Source organism: Ceratotherium simum, chromosome 25, assembly GCF_057802395.1.
Source record: "Ceratotherium simum simum isolate JZ-2026a chromosome 25, ASM5780239v1, whole genome shotgun sequence".
NCBI classification, from domain to species: domain Eukaryota; kingdom Metazoa; phylum Chordata; class Mammalia; order Perissodactyla; family Rhinocerotidae; genus Ceratotherium; species Ceratotherium simum.
In genome coordinates, this window is record NC_141924.1 from 43,360,581 (window position 1) to 43,378,799 (window position 18,219).

General features: G+C 37.4%; 2 protein-coding genes across 7 annotated transcripts in view; both read left to right on the forward strand.

Annotated features, from left to right (window-relative positions):
* Positions 1-9,046, forward strand: part of OSBPL8 (oxysterol binding protein like 8) — a 185,396-nt gene extending 176,350 nt beyond the window's left edge. For all 6 annotated transcript variants that reach the window (XM_004417888.2, XM_014795200.2, XM_014795282.2 and 3 more), the window contains 3 exons: positions 1,119-1,224; positions 2,869-2,971; positions 4,779-9,046. In XM_004417888.2, the coding sequence (XP_004417945.1) occupies positions 1,119-1,224; positions 2,869-2,971; positions 4,779-4,908 (339 nt within the window). In that variant the 3' untranslated portion in view covers positions 4,909-9,046. The remainder of the gene's footprint in view (positions 1-1,118; positions 1,225-2,868; positions 2,972-4,778) is intronic.
* A 2,046-nt stretch (positions 9,047-11,092) lies between these two features.
* On the forward strand, positions 11,093-15,820 carry BBS10 (Bardet-Biedl syndrome 10). Its single transcript, XM_004417887.3, has 2 exons — positions 11,093-11,313; positions 11,863-15,820. The coding sequence occupies exons 1-2, from the start codon at positions 11,129-11,131 to the stop codon at positions 13,841-13,843; spliced, it is 2,166 nt and encodes a 721-aa protein (XP_004417944.2). The 5' UTR covers positions 11,093-11,128; the 3' UTR covers positions 13,844-15,820.
* The last annotated feature ends 2,399 nt before the right edge of the window (positions 15,821-18,219 follow it).

Genomic DNA, 18,219 nt, shown 5'->3' on the forward strand with positions numbered 1-18,219 from the left:
CCTGTCATTAATAGCTTCTCACCAGTTTTCATCACTCTCCAATTTGAACCGACTCTATGAATGTGGATTTGGATTCTAAATGTTACAAAATTTTAAGTCTCTGTGACTTGAAGTAGGAGGGCACAGTGTAGGCTGAATCCAGAACCTGCCTGCTTATTATTTATTTTCTATAATAAAATTATGGAAATTTTATTTTAATTTTAAGTACATGAATAAAATTTTGCAAAATTATTTCAAGGAATAGGTAATTGGGGATAATTCCTATTTAGAACTGTAAAACAGGTTTAGAACAGAGTAAAAAGACTTATGACCACTGGTTCCCTGTTTTTCTAAGCATGTAAATTACCTTGCCCTTCTGATTATAGTTTCTTCTTTTGTATTTGAATTTTTAAATTTAGGACTGATTTCCAAAATTGCAAGCCTAATAATAGGATAGAGTCTCAAGTTTATTATTCTAAGGAAAATTTAGTTCTAGTTGATGGTTTGATATACTTTTGAATCTTGTACATGCACTCATGCTTTCAGTAAGTTTAAATCATGCTGTACAAAATAATAATATCATTGCCATTTATTGTAAGATACTGTCTAATATTATCCAGATATTATTAAAAGTAAATAATCTAAATAATTTTATTAGAAACCTAACATCATTCAATGGGATTGTTTCTAATGTTGGGAACAAGATAAGTATGATTAAAAAGAACATTATTATTTAACATTCAACTAGAGGTACTAACGAGTGCAGTTAGAAAAGAGGGGATCCATATCCCTATTTATGTGTGCATAAAAATGTCTCTTGAAGAATATACAGACTAAAAGCAGTGAGTATCTAGTAGTGGGGGAGAGACTGGGTGGATAGGGGTCAGGAGTGGAGGGAAACTCTTCATTATATATTTTTTATACTTGTTGATGTTTGGGCCAAATTAATGTTTCCTATTAAAATTGAATAAAATAATTTGTATAAGTATATTACATCTTATTTGTTAAGTTTTAGACTATTTCATCTTTGTTTTTATTTCTAAATGTATGCATGAACAGATAGTTTTGACAGTTGTACCACATTGGTCTTTAATTACAAAATTCAGTGCAAATTCATATAATAGCATGATTTTTTTTAGGTTAGTGTCCCAAAAATGAAACATAAGCAAACCAGGCAACAGAAGAAAGTGGCAAAAGGATATTCCTCCCCAGAACCTGATATCCAGGATTCATCAGGAAGTGAAGGTAAAAATATTGATTATAGACTATTTACTATAAGAATCTGAATTTTTAGAGGGATATTACTACACTATGTTTGATATATGAAAATGGTTTTTCATATTAACTCAAGAAGATATGTAAGAGTTTTGGTGGGAGCAGGGACGGTGTGCAAGAAAAGCTATTTTAGATTATAGATAAACTTCAAGACCAGGCTACAAGATAAAGGCATGGAAAAAGGCGAAACATGCAAATCAACAACCACACTGTAGTGTTGGCTCTGATGCCTTGTTAGCTTCTGAAAAATTGTTGATGGTTTCCTAGATTCAATGCAGGAAGCATTTTTTGAGCTTTGAGCTCAGTTCCATGCTTCAAAAAAAATTTTCATTCCTAGAATATATTGAGGTGTTTAGAAATCACAGATTAGTCAAAATATATCAAAATTATGGACTAAATTAACTGGTGTCCCATTCTTGTTCAAGTCAGATAAAGTGTAAACTGTCTTGAACTAGAAGAAAGGATTAAGGTAATGTCTAAAACTTTATGACAAAGTTTTTTTAAAGCCATAGTCTTTACTAAGCTCACACTAAGTTGGGGAGCTCATTTTTACAGAGATAACACTAGAGTGAATAAATGATAAATGTCAGAGAATTAGTAGATGACAAAATAGTAAAGACTTTAAAGGAGAGGGCGCTGAATTCATTCTGAGGGAAGGTTCTTAGAGGAACCTTGATGAATTATTAGAATTTCTAATGGATTACAGCAATCTAGGCTTGAGGGATGCAGGTGGGGGGCAAGATACTGGAGTAGAAGAGGAATAAAATGAATAAAGGTTTAAAAGCAGGGAGTCACATGGTACCAGTGTACTGGAAGGGAGTATTAGTTACACTGTTGTTGTTCCCATTTTACAGAAAAGGAAACTGAGACAGGTTAGCCTGCCCAAGATCACATACCCCATAAGGCAGTATATATACGTTATATATGCAGATATCTTGGCTCCTTAATTCACTGTCTTATCCACTCCACTATAGTACCTATAATGTATCAGCTGATGTTGACTGAGTACTTAATGTGTGCCAAACTGGATGTTAAATGCACCTGACCACACCATGTGCCGTCTGAGGAGGAGTAGTATCCCTCTTGTACAAGTGAGAAAGCTGAGACCTGGAGAGAGGTCAAAATCTGAACGGAAATGGAAAGGAAAGAATGGATATAAGAGAGGATTTGAAAAAAAAAAAACAGTACAATTTGCTAGTTGACAATAAAATTGTAGAAGAGGTATCAAAACCTACTGGAAAGGGGCCTCAAAAACTGACTTCTTCAGATGTAGGCAAATGGGCAAGAGACAGAAGAGAGTAATAACTTCCCCAAATTAATATATATATTTTTAATGAACTAGTTTATCTATTTTAATTAGTTAAAAAATAAAATTGATGCCATCCAAAATTTAACTAATTTTTGGTTATTTTAAATATATCTAATGTGTTCCAGTTTTGAAATGATATAATTGAAACTTCAAAAATGCAGAGTATTGGTATTATTATGTTAATCTCTAACCATAAAATAATTCCTAGGAAAATTTTTATTTCATGAGAATTATTAAGCTGAAATGAAGATTGTTTATAATTAAGTTCACTGTTTTCCCCAACTTCATTCTAAATGTCTTTTTAGCTCAATCAATAAAACCAAGTACAAGAAGAAAGAAAGGAATAGAACTGGGAGACATTCAAAATTCCATCGACTCTATAAAACAAACACAGGAAGAAATTAAAAGGTAATATATACTGACAGTGACTATTCATTTGAGTCCAGAGGAGTAGTTAAGAATCCTTACGTGGGAAATCATAGGCAACTTTACATTTTTATAACATTGCTAAGCTAAAGTAGAACCTTGGCTTCTGTCACCTGATGACTGAAACTTATGGAATTCCTTCAGCACTGAAATATTGGAGGAGAAAGGGAGGTTGTTTTTTGTCATCTGTGAGGGTAGAAGTGGAATCTCTCTATCGTATTGCTGTAGCATACTACAAATGTAGCTGGGTTGGATGTGGAAGTGGAGTGGTTTCTGAGAAAGTCAGTTAACAAAGGCTTCTTCAGTCCCCTTTGTACGTGGCTATTATTTAATTGGAATGAACCAGTTGTTGAAATATTGAAATACTTCCATAATGGTGGATAAATAGCTACTACCTTGAGACCTTTGAGGGTTCTTCTTGCAGTCCCAGATGCTTCCCCACACATACCTCCCCGTGATCCCACAACTAAAGGTCATTGACGCCTAGGCAGGTTCTTTGGAGGGGAAGGAATCCTGATCCTGCTCCATCGCTAAGGCTAGCAGGAGTTCAGACTGGTTGCCTCCCATTGCTATATTAGATTTAAAAACTTTTTAATACTAGCCAACCTGCTTTTGTGTATTCAGCACCCAGTGCTAGATGTTCTGGAAGATTTGGAAAAAAAAAGATATTTTCTCTGTTCTTGGTGATCTTATGGCTTACATTTCGTTGCTATTTTCATTTACAGCCTCATCTCCTGCCATTCCCCTACGCCTGTCCCATGCCCTAGTCCTGTGAAGCTCCTCACATGTCCCGAATATACTGTGCCCACACTGAATCCACTTCTTAGATTGCCCTTCCTCCCACCCTGCCCCTCAAGAAAATCCCTTTTTACCCTTCAGAATGTAACTCAAATGCCACCTTTTCTGTAACCTTTCTAATCATTGCCCTGCCCTTAGAGTTATTAATCCCTCTGCTCAGCTTGTCTAGCTCCCTATTCACTCATTTTGAGTGCTTACTACACTACCGAGTTATGTGTGTGTGTGTGTGTGTGTATCTGCCCTTAATTGCACCACGAGCTCCTTTAGAGCACGTCTTCTGCATCTTCATATCATTAGCCCTTATATAAAAGTGCTCAAGTTTCCTAATTTAATTCTATTTATAAATTAATGAGCCTACTTGTTCGTTTTGCCTTTCTTCCTCTATCCTGGTAAAACACTTGAATGGAAGAAGTCAGAAAAAGGAAAGGTTTTTACTAATCAACTCTTTTTAGCCAGAAGCACTTAGGGTGGCATGAGGATGATGTAAGCTCATTTCATGACTAAATTAACATTTATTTTTGTTAATATATAAAATGCCTATAGAGCATTCTTCAAGTTAGGAATGTCGTGAAATCTGTTGTATTAATTATTTTTTCCTGGAAATTTAGGATGTTTCTCCAACTCCACCTCTATCTCCCTAAAGTAAAGATAAAAGAACCTTAGTAGGCCAACTAAGAAGCAAAATTATTTTAAAACCACTGTGATAATAGAGAAGGTGATATATTTCTACATCATCAAACTTAAATAATTATTATGTTTGATACACATCATTAAGTAATATATTTGGTACAATGCAGAATAGAGATTTAGACAAGACCTAATAATGGCCCCACATAGCATAATCAGCTCCCTGTTCAGGTAGTAATAATTGATTGAACTAGTTACTTTAGATAATGTAAATAAGTGCTATTTAACCATATATCAAATTGTGAGTTCTATGCTAACATTTTTTACAAATAATTATAAAATTTATTGTTATTTATTTTTGTAGAAATATTATGGCTCTTCGAAATCATTTAGTTTCAAGCACACCTGCCACGGATTTTCTGCAACAAAAAGACTACTTCATCATTTTCCTCCTGATTTTGCTTCAAGTCATAATAAACTTCATGTTTAAGTAGAAGTTCTTTACAGTTGAATCAATGAACTCGAAAGATCAGATTTAGCCTGGGACCAATGTTCAAGTGGGTTTGGTCTTGATTTCTAAAACAAAAAAACCTTAGGGATAAATGTAAAGGTGTTGACCTTTCACACCTTTTATCCTTAACCTGAAACAAGAGCTATTCTATTTGGTTATTAATGTGAGCTATGTGTTAAGTGCCAGAATATTTCTAGCTTTTGTGAGAATGTGTCTACATGTGAGAATAATAAATCTACATGTAGACACAATTGTGTCTTACGTATACCTGACAGGAGTCTTTGTATTCTATAGTATGTTCTCAGATATAGCTTAACGTTGTTCATAACAAATATGTATCAATCTTACAAATATCATGTATAGAAATCTATTTTCTTCAAAAAACAGGCACAAAACTTGTATCAATGAGGAATTACAGAATGGGAAATGATGTGATAATAGACATATTATAAATAGTTCAATGCACTGTAGTGTTAAAAAAAAAAATCACTTCCCAAGCATCCAGCTCAGTTGTCTTCTTAGAAACAGCAAGAAAGAAGTGTGGTCAAAATTGATATATTGAGAGAGACAAGGTGGCAAATTGCTGTTTTAAAAGTTTACACAAGATTTTTTTTAACCCCTAGAATTTAATATTTATAGATAGAGGTATAAATATACCTATGTGTATATCAACATAAACTGGTATGTAGCTACTTGGATCTACTGATTATATATTTCTTATCATATCTATATAATACCACCTTAAGCACTTGCTGAAAAAAGTGTCGTCAAAATTGATTACTGTCCTTTTTTCTTATTTTTGTTTTCTTAACTCAGTTGGTCCAATAACACATAGGCCAAATTCTAGAGATGTGTATAGGCATATGAAATGCTGATAATTCATGTTTTTTCATTATGAAAAACTTATTTTAGCTCTCATTTTGACCCTAGTGTGTGCAGTGAATAAGTAGAATAGAAAACATTATAACCAATATTTCACTTCAAAAGCCAAATAAGAGAAAGGCAATAAGAAAAGACATTTTCTTTTGGTGGCATTTCTGTGTACATTAAAATTGGTTTCTTTAAAGTGTGCAATAAGTTGAGCATCAAGTTCTGAAGTTGAATTCTTTATTCTCCTCCTCTGTTCTGAGTAACTGCATTCCATGGCAAAACCACAGTTCTTCAAGATCCCTGTGTTCAGGCTCAAGCAAACATTGCCTAATTTTTTTCAGTTAAATATTTTTACTTTATGTTTTTACATAAATATTTATAGTCCTCAAGAGCAATTTTTGCAAATATAGTTTAGCTTAGGAACATGTCCTAAGATATACCTTAGAATCCTGAAAGTATAGAATTTGAAGTGGTTATTAATGAAAATGAAGGTCAGAGAGAATAATTACTTTACATTTGCCTTTGACTAAAAAGATACTGAGACACTAGTAAAATTGCAGTCAGCTGTTTATGCCATGATAAATATAAAATCAAGGAATGACTATTAAATTATGAAAATTGAAAATGATAAAAGAATCTGCTTTTTTCCCCCTAACCAATATAGCTATCTTGAGTATCCTTAGGTTTTATGAGGAACCATTTACCATATATTTTTGGCAGAACAATATGTATTCCACATGTAAATGTAAAAACATTTTTTAAATTGATTACAACATAAATAAGATGTACCTATACCCAGTGTAAGTATAGATATAATATGACTACACTAGAACAGATGGGATTTTTTTGTTTGTATTTCATACTTGTCGATATAATTTTTATACTCACTTTCTGTTATCAATGTTATTCTCAACTGCCTATTCATTGATATATTTTGTAAATATTGTACAATTTGATCTTTTTTATGGTTTAAATTAGTATTAATTTATATTATATATAACTTGATTGGCTGATCATAAAAATTATTTTATCATTAAACCCTGAAAACTTAAAATTTTTTGTTGGTAACCCCCGTTTGGGGTTTTAGTCTTATCCACTTGTGGGTTATTGTCATTTGGTCTAAATAGTGTTTTATTGTATGAGTATTTTCTAAGACTGGAAAGGTAGTTATTTTATTTTTTTATTTTCTTTTTAGGGCAGATGTGATGGGTTCTTATTAACTAAGGAATCAAAACCTATTTCATGAGACAGAGCATGGTTACTCATGACTGTTTCTTATACACTAAAAGCATCTATCTAAAATAACAGTCTTCTTATGCTTTTAGTTGTATGAGTTCCTTTCTGTGAACTGAACACAAAACTCAGGAATTGGTGGCTTAGTTTTAGATCAGTGCTTATGCTTATACTAGGCTTAATATGTGAATCCTTTAAAACATGTAATTTTGTATTTAGCCACATATGTAATTGACTTTGAATGTTCTCTGAGATGAATCTTCCTTCACACATGGATTCATAAAAATTGTGATTTACAGTTAACAGTTGTCTGAGAGCCTCATGATGTTTTCTAGGATGTAAGACCTTAAGACCAGTTTTTTTCATTTGATCAAAAATTTTATTTTTTCACATGAAAATTTGGGTAATAATTATTGACATGTGCATTTCTGTTTTAATTGTTAAATATGTACTATGCCTTCAGTTATCCACCATTTAGTGAGATGTAGCTTGCCCAGGAAAAGATGATAAATAGGGCATATGAAATAAGTAAGTTTCAGCAATAGATATTTTACTTGTATTTCATGTCAGTACTTTTATGTATCACTTATAAAGGTATAGTGTAATCTTTGTCACCATTCCATTGAAAAAGTCAGCCTTGTAAAATACAACCCTCATTTAGTATTCATGCTTTTGTGCCTTTAAGAAAATACTTTTTGTCATTTTTGTGTTACAGAACTATAATATGATTCAAAGTGTTTATAGGCTTAATTGTCATGAAAGGGTCATTTCTCTGTGTCATTTTATTTCCTTTTATATAGTTATAGTATATTTAAACTTAATGCTGTACTTTTATAAGGTTTGTCTGTTTACCTATTTCAAATATAATTCTTCACTCTCAGACATCATTGAAATAGACTTGTGAGAGTATTCTGAGTATTGTAAACAGTGCCTTTTTGATGGAATTCACATTGTTTTGGGTGTCAACTTGTGCCATATACACAAAATTCTGTGGAAGGCAATTTTAACTTTTTGAAGAATATCTTAGTCAAATATTTAAGAAAACAAATGAATAAAATTCCACTTTTTCCAGTGTTTAGCATTTCTAGTGAGCAATGAATACATTTTTGTTTTTTTTGTTTGACAGGGATGATGGCATTATTGATGAGCCATTCATGATGCTGCAGATTATTCTGAATTATGTTAAATGTACAGAAACACAATACTAAAATTAGCATTTATACCAAACTTTCCAATTTGAACCAGTGTGGGGGGGAACTCCACACAAATCACTATGTTTACATTTCAACTTCTATCTTGACTACATGGAAATAGAGATTCTTTAAAATGTATAACCTGCCACTATTATGTAATTTGGTTTCATTTTGCTTACCTATTATGTGAATTTAGTATATTTAATTTTTGTTACTCTTAACATACTGTTTTGTTTTTAATTGAAGATGGACTGTTAAAATTGGATAGGACCAGTGTCTCCTTAATATGATTATCATCTTTAGAAGAGCCACAAGAAACCCATGACAAAATGAATGTGAATATACTTTCTAAAATATTAAGAAAATTTTATTTCTGCATTTATCATGTGAAATTATTTTAGTATTACAATAAATTTATTTAAAGAAAAATGCCACGAAACATTTGAACTGATGAGCCACAGAACTTCAGTTGAAAATTTTTTCATTTTTTAGCATGCTATATATACATCTAAGTTAAATATCCTGTTTAATGGTCACTTATAAATTCAAAAACTACCACTGGCCAGTTTTGTATAATAGAATAAAAGTATGTTATCTGCAGTGTAAGTATAGCACACTGTTGAATTCTTTTCATTAAGGTTTATAGTTAAATGTACAGATAGTCATAGGCTACTGTTTTGTAATGTATTACATTTCTAATCTATTATTCCTAACCTATTATAAATGTTTGCAGAGATAAAAGAATTGAATTTTTCTAACAGCCTGTAAAATTATGCTAACTTCTACAAGTAGGCATTCTAAATAAAATTTTAAAAAAAGAGCAAATTGTGATCAAATGACTTTGAATACAACATATGGTGACTAAATTTCTTAATATTATAATTAAAAAAAAAATTTGTGGGGGTAGTTGTGATTGTGCAGGGCTTGAAAGGGATTTAACAGTTAGAATCCCTAAGGTATGCTTTACTTGGTGCTTTATATTCATTCTTCTTGAGGACTCATAAGAACCTTAAGTGGAAGTTAGCCCGATTTTATAGATGAAGAATCTGAGGCTCAGAGACTCAGAGAAGTTAAGTGATTCCAGAAGCTACATATTAAGAGAGTGAGCACAAGTTTAATCCATGTCTGACTTCAGTGTCCATTCTTTCCACTGTACATGTAAATAGAACTCTGATCGTATTAAGCGTTTGGAATAATCCACTACTCAAATCTATATTGAGTAATGTAACCCCTTTGTGATGGGTAGAACCAGAAAAAAACGAACGTTACTATTAAACAAGCATATATATAAAACCCATATGAAAAAGTTTTTTCCCCTCAAATCACCTATTAGTCGATACTGAGTCAACATCAGATGAATCCAAGAAAAACATTCCTTTCTGGTTTTCCTCTTTTCCTCCTTTCCCATTCTTGCTTTCTCCTCAGGACCCAGTTGCTTACAATAGGGGAGGGCTTACAGGTTTCTCCTGCCCTGCGCAGGGGAATCGGGGGTAAGGACAACAGCCTCTCACCGTTCAACCTCAATGAAACATCTACAAGATAAATGATTTTCTCACGAATATTGACTACATTCTAATAGGTGTCCTGTGTTGTGCTGTTATGCTAATTGACTCTTCTGCACCTTAGAAAATATCCCTTTCTTGTGGAGATAGTGGGCCTGTACAGTAGGGACGTCACAGTAGTTTGATGGGTGTGCTGTAAATATTCGACTGTTGAGTGCTTGGTATGTGCCAGGCACCATGCAGAAAAAGCATGCTGTAAACATTCTCACCCTCCTCAAAACCTTATGAGGTTTGTCTTTTACATATCTATCTCCATTTTTTAAGATGAGAAAAGTAGAGACGAAAGAGGTTACTTGCTGAATGTCACAGATAAGTAAATGGCCCAGCAAACCCAGGTCTAAATCTTAAGTCCATGTTAACTATTTCATCCTTGGGAGACAGCGTGTGTGTTTTTTGGGGGCGGGGCGCAGGGGAAGATTAGCCCTGGGCTAACATCCGTTGGCACTCCTCCGCTTTGCTGAGAAAGATTAGCTCTGGGCTCACATCATGCACATCTTCCTCTACTTTACATGGGACGCTGCCAGGGCCCGGCTAGGTCTGCGCCCAGGATCCGAACCACGAACCCGGCCCGGCCTGCGCATTGGAGCGCATGAACTTAACCTCTACCGCGGGCGGGCCCTGTGTGTGTGTGTTTTCATATAAGAAACAGCATGTTCTTTGTGCCTACCAGTATGTTGTTTTGTGCGGTTGGATTGCTTCCAATCACCCTGGCCATGTGACTAAGTCTTACCCTCTGTCACCTCTGCTAAAGAAGAAAACCGTGGTGGCTGGGGTTTCACTGTGACGCCCGAGCCCAGGAAACACGGCGCAGCCCCGCGGAAAGCAGACAGCCGCAGCTGCGACCCGGCGGGCCTCCCCGGTCCCACGTCCCGGGACCGCCTCCGTGACGGGAGGGGCCCCCCGACAGCGCGGGGACGGCCCGCGCGTGAGCACACGGCAGGCTGTGCTACGGCGCCTCGAGCAGCTGCGGGCGGGGAACGAGCCGCGCTGCCCGCGGGCCCTCCCCTCCTCCGTCCAGAGGCTCCACATCCGTCCCGGGCGACGAAGGATATGGCGGCCGCCGAAGCCAAGGGAGGGGAATGAGAGCTGAGGAGGCGCCTGCGGTCTCCACTGCAGGGACAGCGCCGGAAGTCCTGCCCTCCTGCTCCGCGAGCGCGCGGACCCGGGGCCCAGCCGCCAGAGCGGCCGGAAGAGCAGCCCCCCCGCCCAACCCAAAACCCGAGCTGCCCCGGCTTCCGGCCTCCTCTCCGCCCCTTCCGCTTCCGGCCGGGCCCCGGCCTGCCCCCTCCCGGCCGTCCTGCTGTTCTGCAAGCGGTAATTAGAAGCCGCTGGAAGCCGAAGGGCTATGGCCGGCCCGGTGTCTGTGAAGGCGGCGTTGGAGGTGGCGGAAGTGCTGGAAACCATCGTGAGCGGCTGCGTGGGGCCCGAGGGGCGGCAAGTTTTGTGTACGAAGCCCACCGGCGAGGTGCTGCTCAGCCGGGATGGAGGCCGCCTCCTGCAAGCGCTACACTTAGAGCATCCCATAGCCAGGTACCCGCGTCCCGCACTCCGCCCGTTAGAGCATCCCATAGCCAGGTACCCGCGTCCCGCACTCCGCCCGTTAGAGCATCCCATAGCCGGGTCCCCGCGTCCCGCACTCCGCCCGTTAGAGCGACCCGCAGCCAGGTCCCCGCGTCCCGCACTCCGCCCGTTAGAGCGTCCCGCACTCCAGCCCGTAGACGGACGCCCCATGCATCTCCCTGAGCTTGTCCCTGAGGCTGTGCTCCCGGGAAAACTGCCCTTGGTTGAGACCAGTGTACTCACCGGTTTAGAGCGCTGCCCACAGGAACACTCTCCCGGACATCAAATCTTATCAACTCCCAAGAACATTTCTCACTCCTCTCCTCCCTGCTCCACCCAACCCTAGAACCTTGAAATAGAACGAAGTAACTTGAAAAAAGCAAAACTAAAACTCAGGACATCAAAGGAACAGTATTCTCATTTTATGCCTATTGCTGTGAAAACATGGTCTCAGCTTGATTCAGATGTAGGAAGGCAACCCTCTGAATATCTGAGTTGCTTTATTTCTTTTCTGTACAGGATGATGGTGGCATGTGTTTCCAGTCATCTAAGAAAAACAGGAGATGGTGCTAAAACATTTGTTATCTTTCTTTGCCATTTACTCAGAGGACTTCATGCAGTCACAGACAAAAGAAAGGATTCTTTGATTTCCGAAAATATTCAAACCCATGGAAGACATTGGAAAAATTGTTGTCAGTGGAAATTTATTTCCCAAGCTCTTGTGACGTTTCAGACACAAGTATTAGACTATGTTATGGACCAATACTTAAGTAGACACTTTTTGTCCATCTTTTCTTCATCCACTAAAGAGAGAACATTGTGTAGGAACTCTTTAGAGTTGCTCTTAGAAGCATACTTTTGTGGAAGAGTGGGAAGAAATAATCACAACTTTATTTCGCAATTGATGTGTGACTACTTTTTCAAGTGTATGGCTTGTGAAAGTGGGTTTGAAGAAGTATTTGAGTTAGTGGATGACTGTTTTGTAGAGTTGAACGTTGGTGTTACAGGCCTTCCTGTTTCAGATTCCAGGATCATGGCTGGGCTTGTGCTTCACAGAGACTTTTCTGTGTACTGTCCAGCAGATGGTGACATAAGAACAGTGATAGTCACAGAAACCGTTCAGCCTGCTTTTTCAACTTCTGGATCAGAGTTTATTCTAAATTCAGAAGCACAGTTTCAGGCATCTCAGTTTTGGATTATGGAAAGGACAAAAGCAATGATGAAATATTTAGAGAGTCAGAATGTAAAATTGCTCCTATCTAGTGTGAAACAACCAGACTTAGTGATTTTCTGTGCAAGACTGAAGGGCATATCGGTGGTGGAGTGTTTATCATCTGGAGAAGTTTCCCTTATCCAGAGGGTCATTGGTCTTTCTCCCTTTGTACTCCCACAGGCCTCTTCACAGTTTGAAATCTCTAACACTGCTTTGGTGAAATTTTGTAAGCCCCTTGTCCTGAGAGCTAAAAGGTATGTTCATCTTGGCTTGATTAGCACATGTTCCTTTATACCACACTGTCTAGTTCTCTGTGGACCAGTGCAGGGTCTTGTTGAACAACATAAAGATGCTTTATATGGAGCATTTAAAATGCTTCGGCAGTTATTTAAAGACCTGGATCTAAATTACGTGACACAAGCCAGTGACCAAAATTATACCTCAAGTCCTCTTATTTATAAGAATAGTAGAGAAAGTAATCAGTTACCAGAAGTTGTTAATGGCTCAATACAAAGCCCACATCAGGGCACTATTGTTAAGAACAGAGATGAACTGGCAAAAACTCAAACATATTTAAAAGTATATTCAAATTTGGTAGTTCCAAGTGTAGAATTAGAAACACGTATTCTATGTTCAACACCAAAAGTGACACCAACGGATACATACCAGACAGATGAAACATTGAGATGTTTCTCTCCAAACAAAACTGGGATAATTGATAATCATGAGTCATTTACCGAGAGTAATTCTGCTAATTCAACAACAGAAAATACTAGAATAGAAATTTCTTATGAAAATTTACAGGTCACAAAAACTGCTGGCAAGGGGAGCATGTTACCAGTGAGATATAAGTCACTGGAGATATGTACTTCCCAGAGTTACTGTTTCTCATCTATACCAGCAGGGTGTGTTTTGCCAGTGGGTGGTAATTTTGAGATCTTGTTACATTACTATCTTCTCAACTATGCCAAAATATGCCAGCAATCAGAAGAAACCATGGTTAGTATGATAATAGCTAATGCACTTTTAGGCATTCCCAAAATCCTGTATAAGTCTAAGAAAGGAAATTACAGCTTCCCACAAATATATATGAAAGCTCTCCATGCACTACAAACCAGTCAACCCATGGTAAGCAGTCAGACAGGTTTGGAATCAGTAGTTGGTAAATACCAGTTACTAACTTCAGTTCTTCAGTGTTTGACAAAAATTTTAACCATTGATTTGGTAATCAATATTAAGAGACAGCCTCAGGAAATTTATGATCAAGATTCAGAAGAGGAACTATAGAACTGAAAGTTTTTTATTAACCAAAGTTTTAATCCAACTCAAGCCATAAAGTAAAGCAGGCACATGACCAGTGATTCTCATGTCAGTTCAGTCTAGTTAGGAAAACAGGATAACTTAAAAAGTCTTTGGAAGAAGAACACTAAAAGGTCACTAGACATTCAGACACAGATATTAGACTACGTTATGGAACAAGACCGGCAAGAAGCCTTCTGGATGGGGGAAACCACGATCTAGGTATGTTTTCTTCCCCCTTTATGTCTCTGTGTCTCAGCTCCGTATTAGTTGATGTGTTGGGGAGAAGGTGTTTCTTTACAGCTCCTCCTTTTTACTTTTCTATCTCTTTTTTCACTCTCTTCATCTCTCCTCCCTCATCTTTCTGTATTTAGTTCATAGAATCGTTTAATCTCAGATTTGTTTGTAATGCCATCCCATTTTAATTGTTTATAATATAAAGCATATTATTTGCTTCATTTAAAATAATTTATTTTCCCTATTCATAATTTCTAAAGCAATGAATAAAAAGTCTTGATTTTTTTTTCTCACAAAACATATAACTTGGGGCCAGTCCGGTGGTGGCGTAGTGATTCAGTTTGCATGCTCTGCTTCGGCAACCTGGGGTTCACAGGTTCAAATCCTGGGCACAGACCTACACACCACCACACATCAAGCCATGCTGTGGCAGCATCCCATATACAAAACAGAGGAAGCTGGGCATGGATGTTAGCTCAGGGCTAATCTTCCTCAGCAAAAAGAGGAAGACTGGCAAGGGACGTTAGCTTAGAGCCGGTCTTCCTCACCAAAAAAAAAAAAAAAGCATATAAATTAGTGTTTACTTTTATATGGCCCTTGTTTATTTCATTTCATGTGGAAAAGCCTGGATCGATTTTCACCATCCATACACCATTGAGTATGTATTACCAGAAATATGACCTTGTGCATTGTGAACTTATTTTCATTTCTGTAGCTAAAAGTTTATTCAAGAAAGGATATGAAATTTATACTTTCATTTCCTCCTGACCCCTAAGAACTTGTAAAAATAATTCAAGTATTTGCTGGTTTTTCATGTGTCTGGTGCATAGCCAGAGTTCAATAGTAACAAATAATTTGAGAATTATGTATTTCTATATGAATTTTAAAATGTTTATATTTTATTTTAAATGTTTATAAATGTAAGTAACACTGTACGTCTAGCTGTGGATAAGGACAGTGTCTTCTACTGTTAGTAGTTCTGTAGCACTCAAGGCAGTGCTGTGTTGATACAGGCATACCTCGGAGAGGTTGCGGTTTTAGTTCCAGACCACTGCAATAAAGCGAATATCGCAATAAAGCAAGTGACATGAATTTTTTGGTTTCCCAGTGCATACAAGATATGTTCACACTATACTGCAGTCTATTAAGTGTGCACTAGCTCTATGTCTAAAAAAACTGTACATAAATTAAAAAATACTAACCATCATCTGAGCCTTCAGCAAGTCATAATCTTTTTGCTAGTGGGGGGTCTTCTACAAAGTGCAATAAAGCGAAGCACAATAAAATGAGATATGCCTTGTACCAAGTATTCAGAAGTGCTTACTGAATAAAACTGTTATCTTTAATCCATTCTCCTAAATATACGTTTCCAGTGTACTAATTCAGTAAATTCTTGCTGAGTGCTTACTATGTGCCAGATGCTGAATATACCATGGTAAACAAATAGATATGGTTCCTACCTTTGTGCACCTTTCCTCAGAGGTTAATGGATAGATAGTGACACTACTTGGGTTGAGATTAAGTTTAGGAAAACGTATAAAAAATTTAATTACAGTTAAACTTGAAAAAGTGATAACTAATAATGTATTAGAAACTGTAACATCCTGTCATGCAATATCTCATGATCTGTTACATTAAATATAATTTAATTTTTGTAAGGTTTATGCCATATGATAACATTTCATTTCTGTGAATATGGAGAGAATAAATTAACTCTTACTAAATTCATAGATGTGTGAACCTACTGTAAAATTGCTGTATAATTTTTTTCATTCACCTTTTTTTTTGTCAGGTCATTTGACAGTTTTGCTTTATTTTGTTGTTGTTGTTTTAAATACTCCTCCATAACTGAAGGCTTTCAAAGACTTTTCCAGGTATGCCTTGCATATGGTAGGCGTTTTACAGCTGTAAATAATCTCTAGGCCAGAAGCTGCTTTGTAGGCTGGGACTGGGTCTTTGTATGTAGGGCACCTGGTCTAATGTCTGACACACAATAACAGCCAATATGTGTCTACTGGTGAACTGTTTCTTGAATGAATTAATCATTTGGTCCTCACAGATGAAGTCGTAATTATTTCTATCAACCTCTCACGGTCAAAGGATCTGTTTTGGGCGAGAAGGTGCAGAAAATGTAGAACAGGTCTACACAAAGCAATCTTTTTTTTTTTTTAATTAAAAAAATCCCTTAAAAAGGGTGATAAAGCTTTCATGGGTTATCCTTCTCATTTACAGAATAACACCAGGGAGTTTACATCACTGGGTTAGACAGAGGAGCACCTTAAAAAATGTAATGACATTGTACTTAAACCCTCTTCCACAGAGGATTTGAAGTGACCTGCAGCAAGAGCAGACAAAGTTACAGTAAAATCTGAATAAAAATTAAAGAATCAAAACCAAAGAAAATGTGTCGATGATTAAGTTAAGGCCGTGTTCCTGTTTTCTATTGCTGCGTAATGAATAACCTCAAAACTTAGTAGACTTGAATCACTATGTTATTACCTCTCGTGGTTCTGGGAGTGGCCTGGACTTAGCTAGACAGTTTCCGCTGTATTCTGTTGGTTGAGGCAGTCACAAAGGTCAGCTGAAGTTTGAGGGGAGGGAACACAGGCCCCAGCACTCGATGGGAAGCGTGTCAATGTCACAGTATAGGAGGAGCATGTGGAATGAGATATATTGAGGCAGCTGTCTTTGGAAAATACAATCTGCTACACCATGGGAGGGAGAAGAGGGCAAATGTGCATTAACTTCTCAGCTGAGTTACTGTTTTCTGAAGTTGCATGTCAGTCTACCTCCCACAAATACATTTTCCCCAATAGCCTTTATGAGCCTTCTTATTTTTTCTCATTGAGCCAACACAAGCCATTTTTATCCCCAAAACAATAGGTATTAAAGAAGTGAACTTGAACATCTCTGAGCTGCTGTAGCCAGGGGCGCTATTTCATCACGGAAGTGTTGTGGTATTCATGTTTCAGGCTAAATGGGAGAGGGAAGAGGAATACAATTTGAGCCTGAACTTTTATCAGAAATTACTCATTCCCTCCCAAAAGGAGTAGAATATGTCTTTCCCATCATCACAGCACAGCAGAGCAAACAAAAACTGCAGCTCAGAAACCATACATACATACATTACATATATATGTATATGGTTCATATAGGTATTATACGTATGTTCATTGCAGCTTTGTAATAGGAAGAGATTGGTAACAACCTAAACTGTCTATTGACACAAACTGAAAGGAGTAGGGTCAGTGATTTGGGGAGGAAACATACATAAGGAAGAGGTGGGGGGCTATCCCCCTGGCTTAGCGGTTAAGCGCACGCGCTCTGCTATTGGCGGCCCGGGTTCAGATCCTGAGCACGCACCAACGCACCGCTTCTCCGGCCATGCTGAGGCCGCGTCCCACATGCAGCAACTAGAAGGATGTGCAACTATGACATACAACTAGCTACTGGGGCTTTGGGGGAAAAAAAAGGAGGAGGATTGGCAATAGATGTTAGCTCAGAGCCAGTCTTCCTCAGCAAAAAGAGGAGGATTAGCATGGATGTTAGCTCAGGGCTGATCTTCCTCACAAAAAAAAAAAAAGAGGTGGAAAGGCAGTTTCTCAGTGTGTATGTCATTTTGATTTTTGAACCTTTTGAATACTACCTATTCAAAAATTAAAATTTTGAAAGTAGATGTAGAGCAAGCATATAGAGAATGCTCCCCAAGTAGTAATAAAGTAATAAGGTTCCTGATCTAAGAAAATACAAGATCAGCATGGAAGAAAAACTATATGAGAGAGACAGTGACAGATCAATAGAATTTTGACAAAAGAAGAGGGATACAACCCAGAGGGAATATTGTCTTAGCTATACCTGGCTTGAGGTTTTAGCACCAGTCTGGAAACATTCTCCTTAGCAGGCTACTATGAGCTAAGGATCAATGCCAGCAAGCAGTGTGGCATTCTTTTCTTCGGGGAATTTCCACAGTCCTGGGTCTGGCTCCCTCTTATGCAGACTCACCATCAGATGTCAGCACGCTGAGACCGGCTTTGTCTCAGTGGCTGACTCAAAGCAAACTTGTGAATGTGATCAATTTATTTACAATGAGAACTGTCCCAGGAACTAGAATATCCCAAGTCCATATG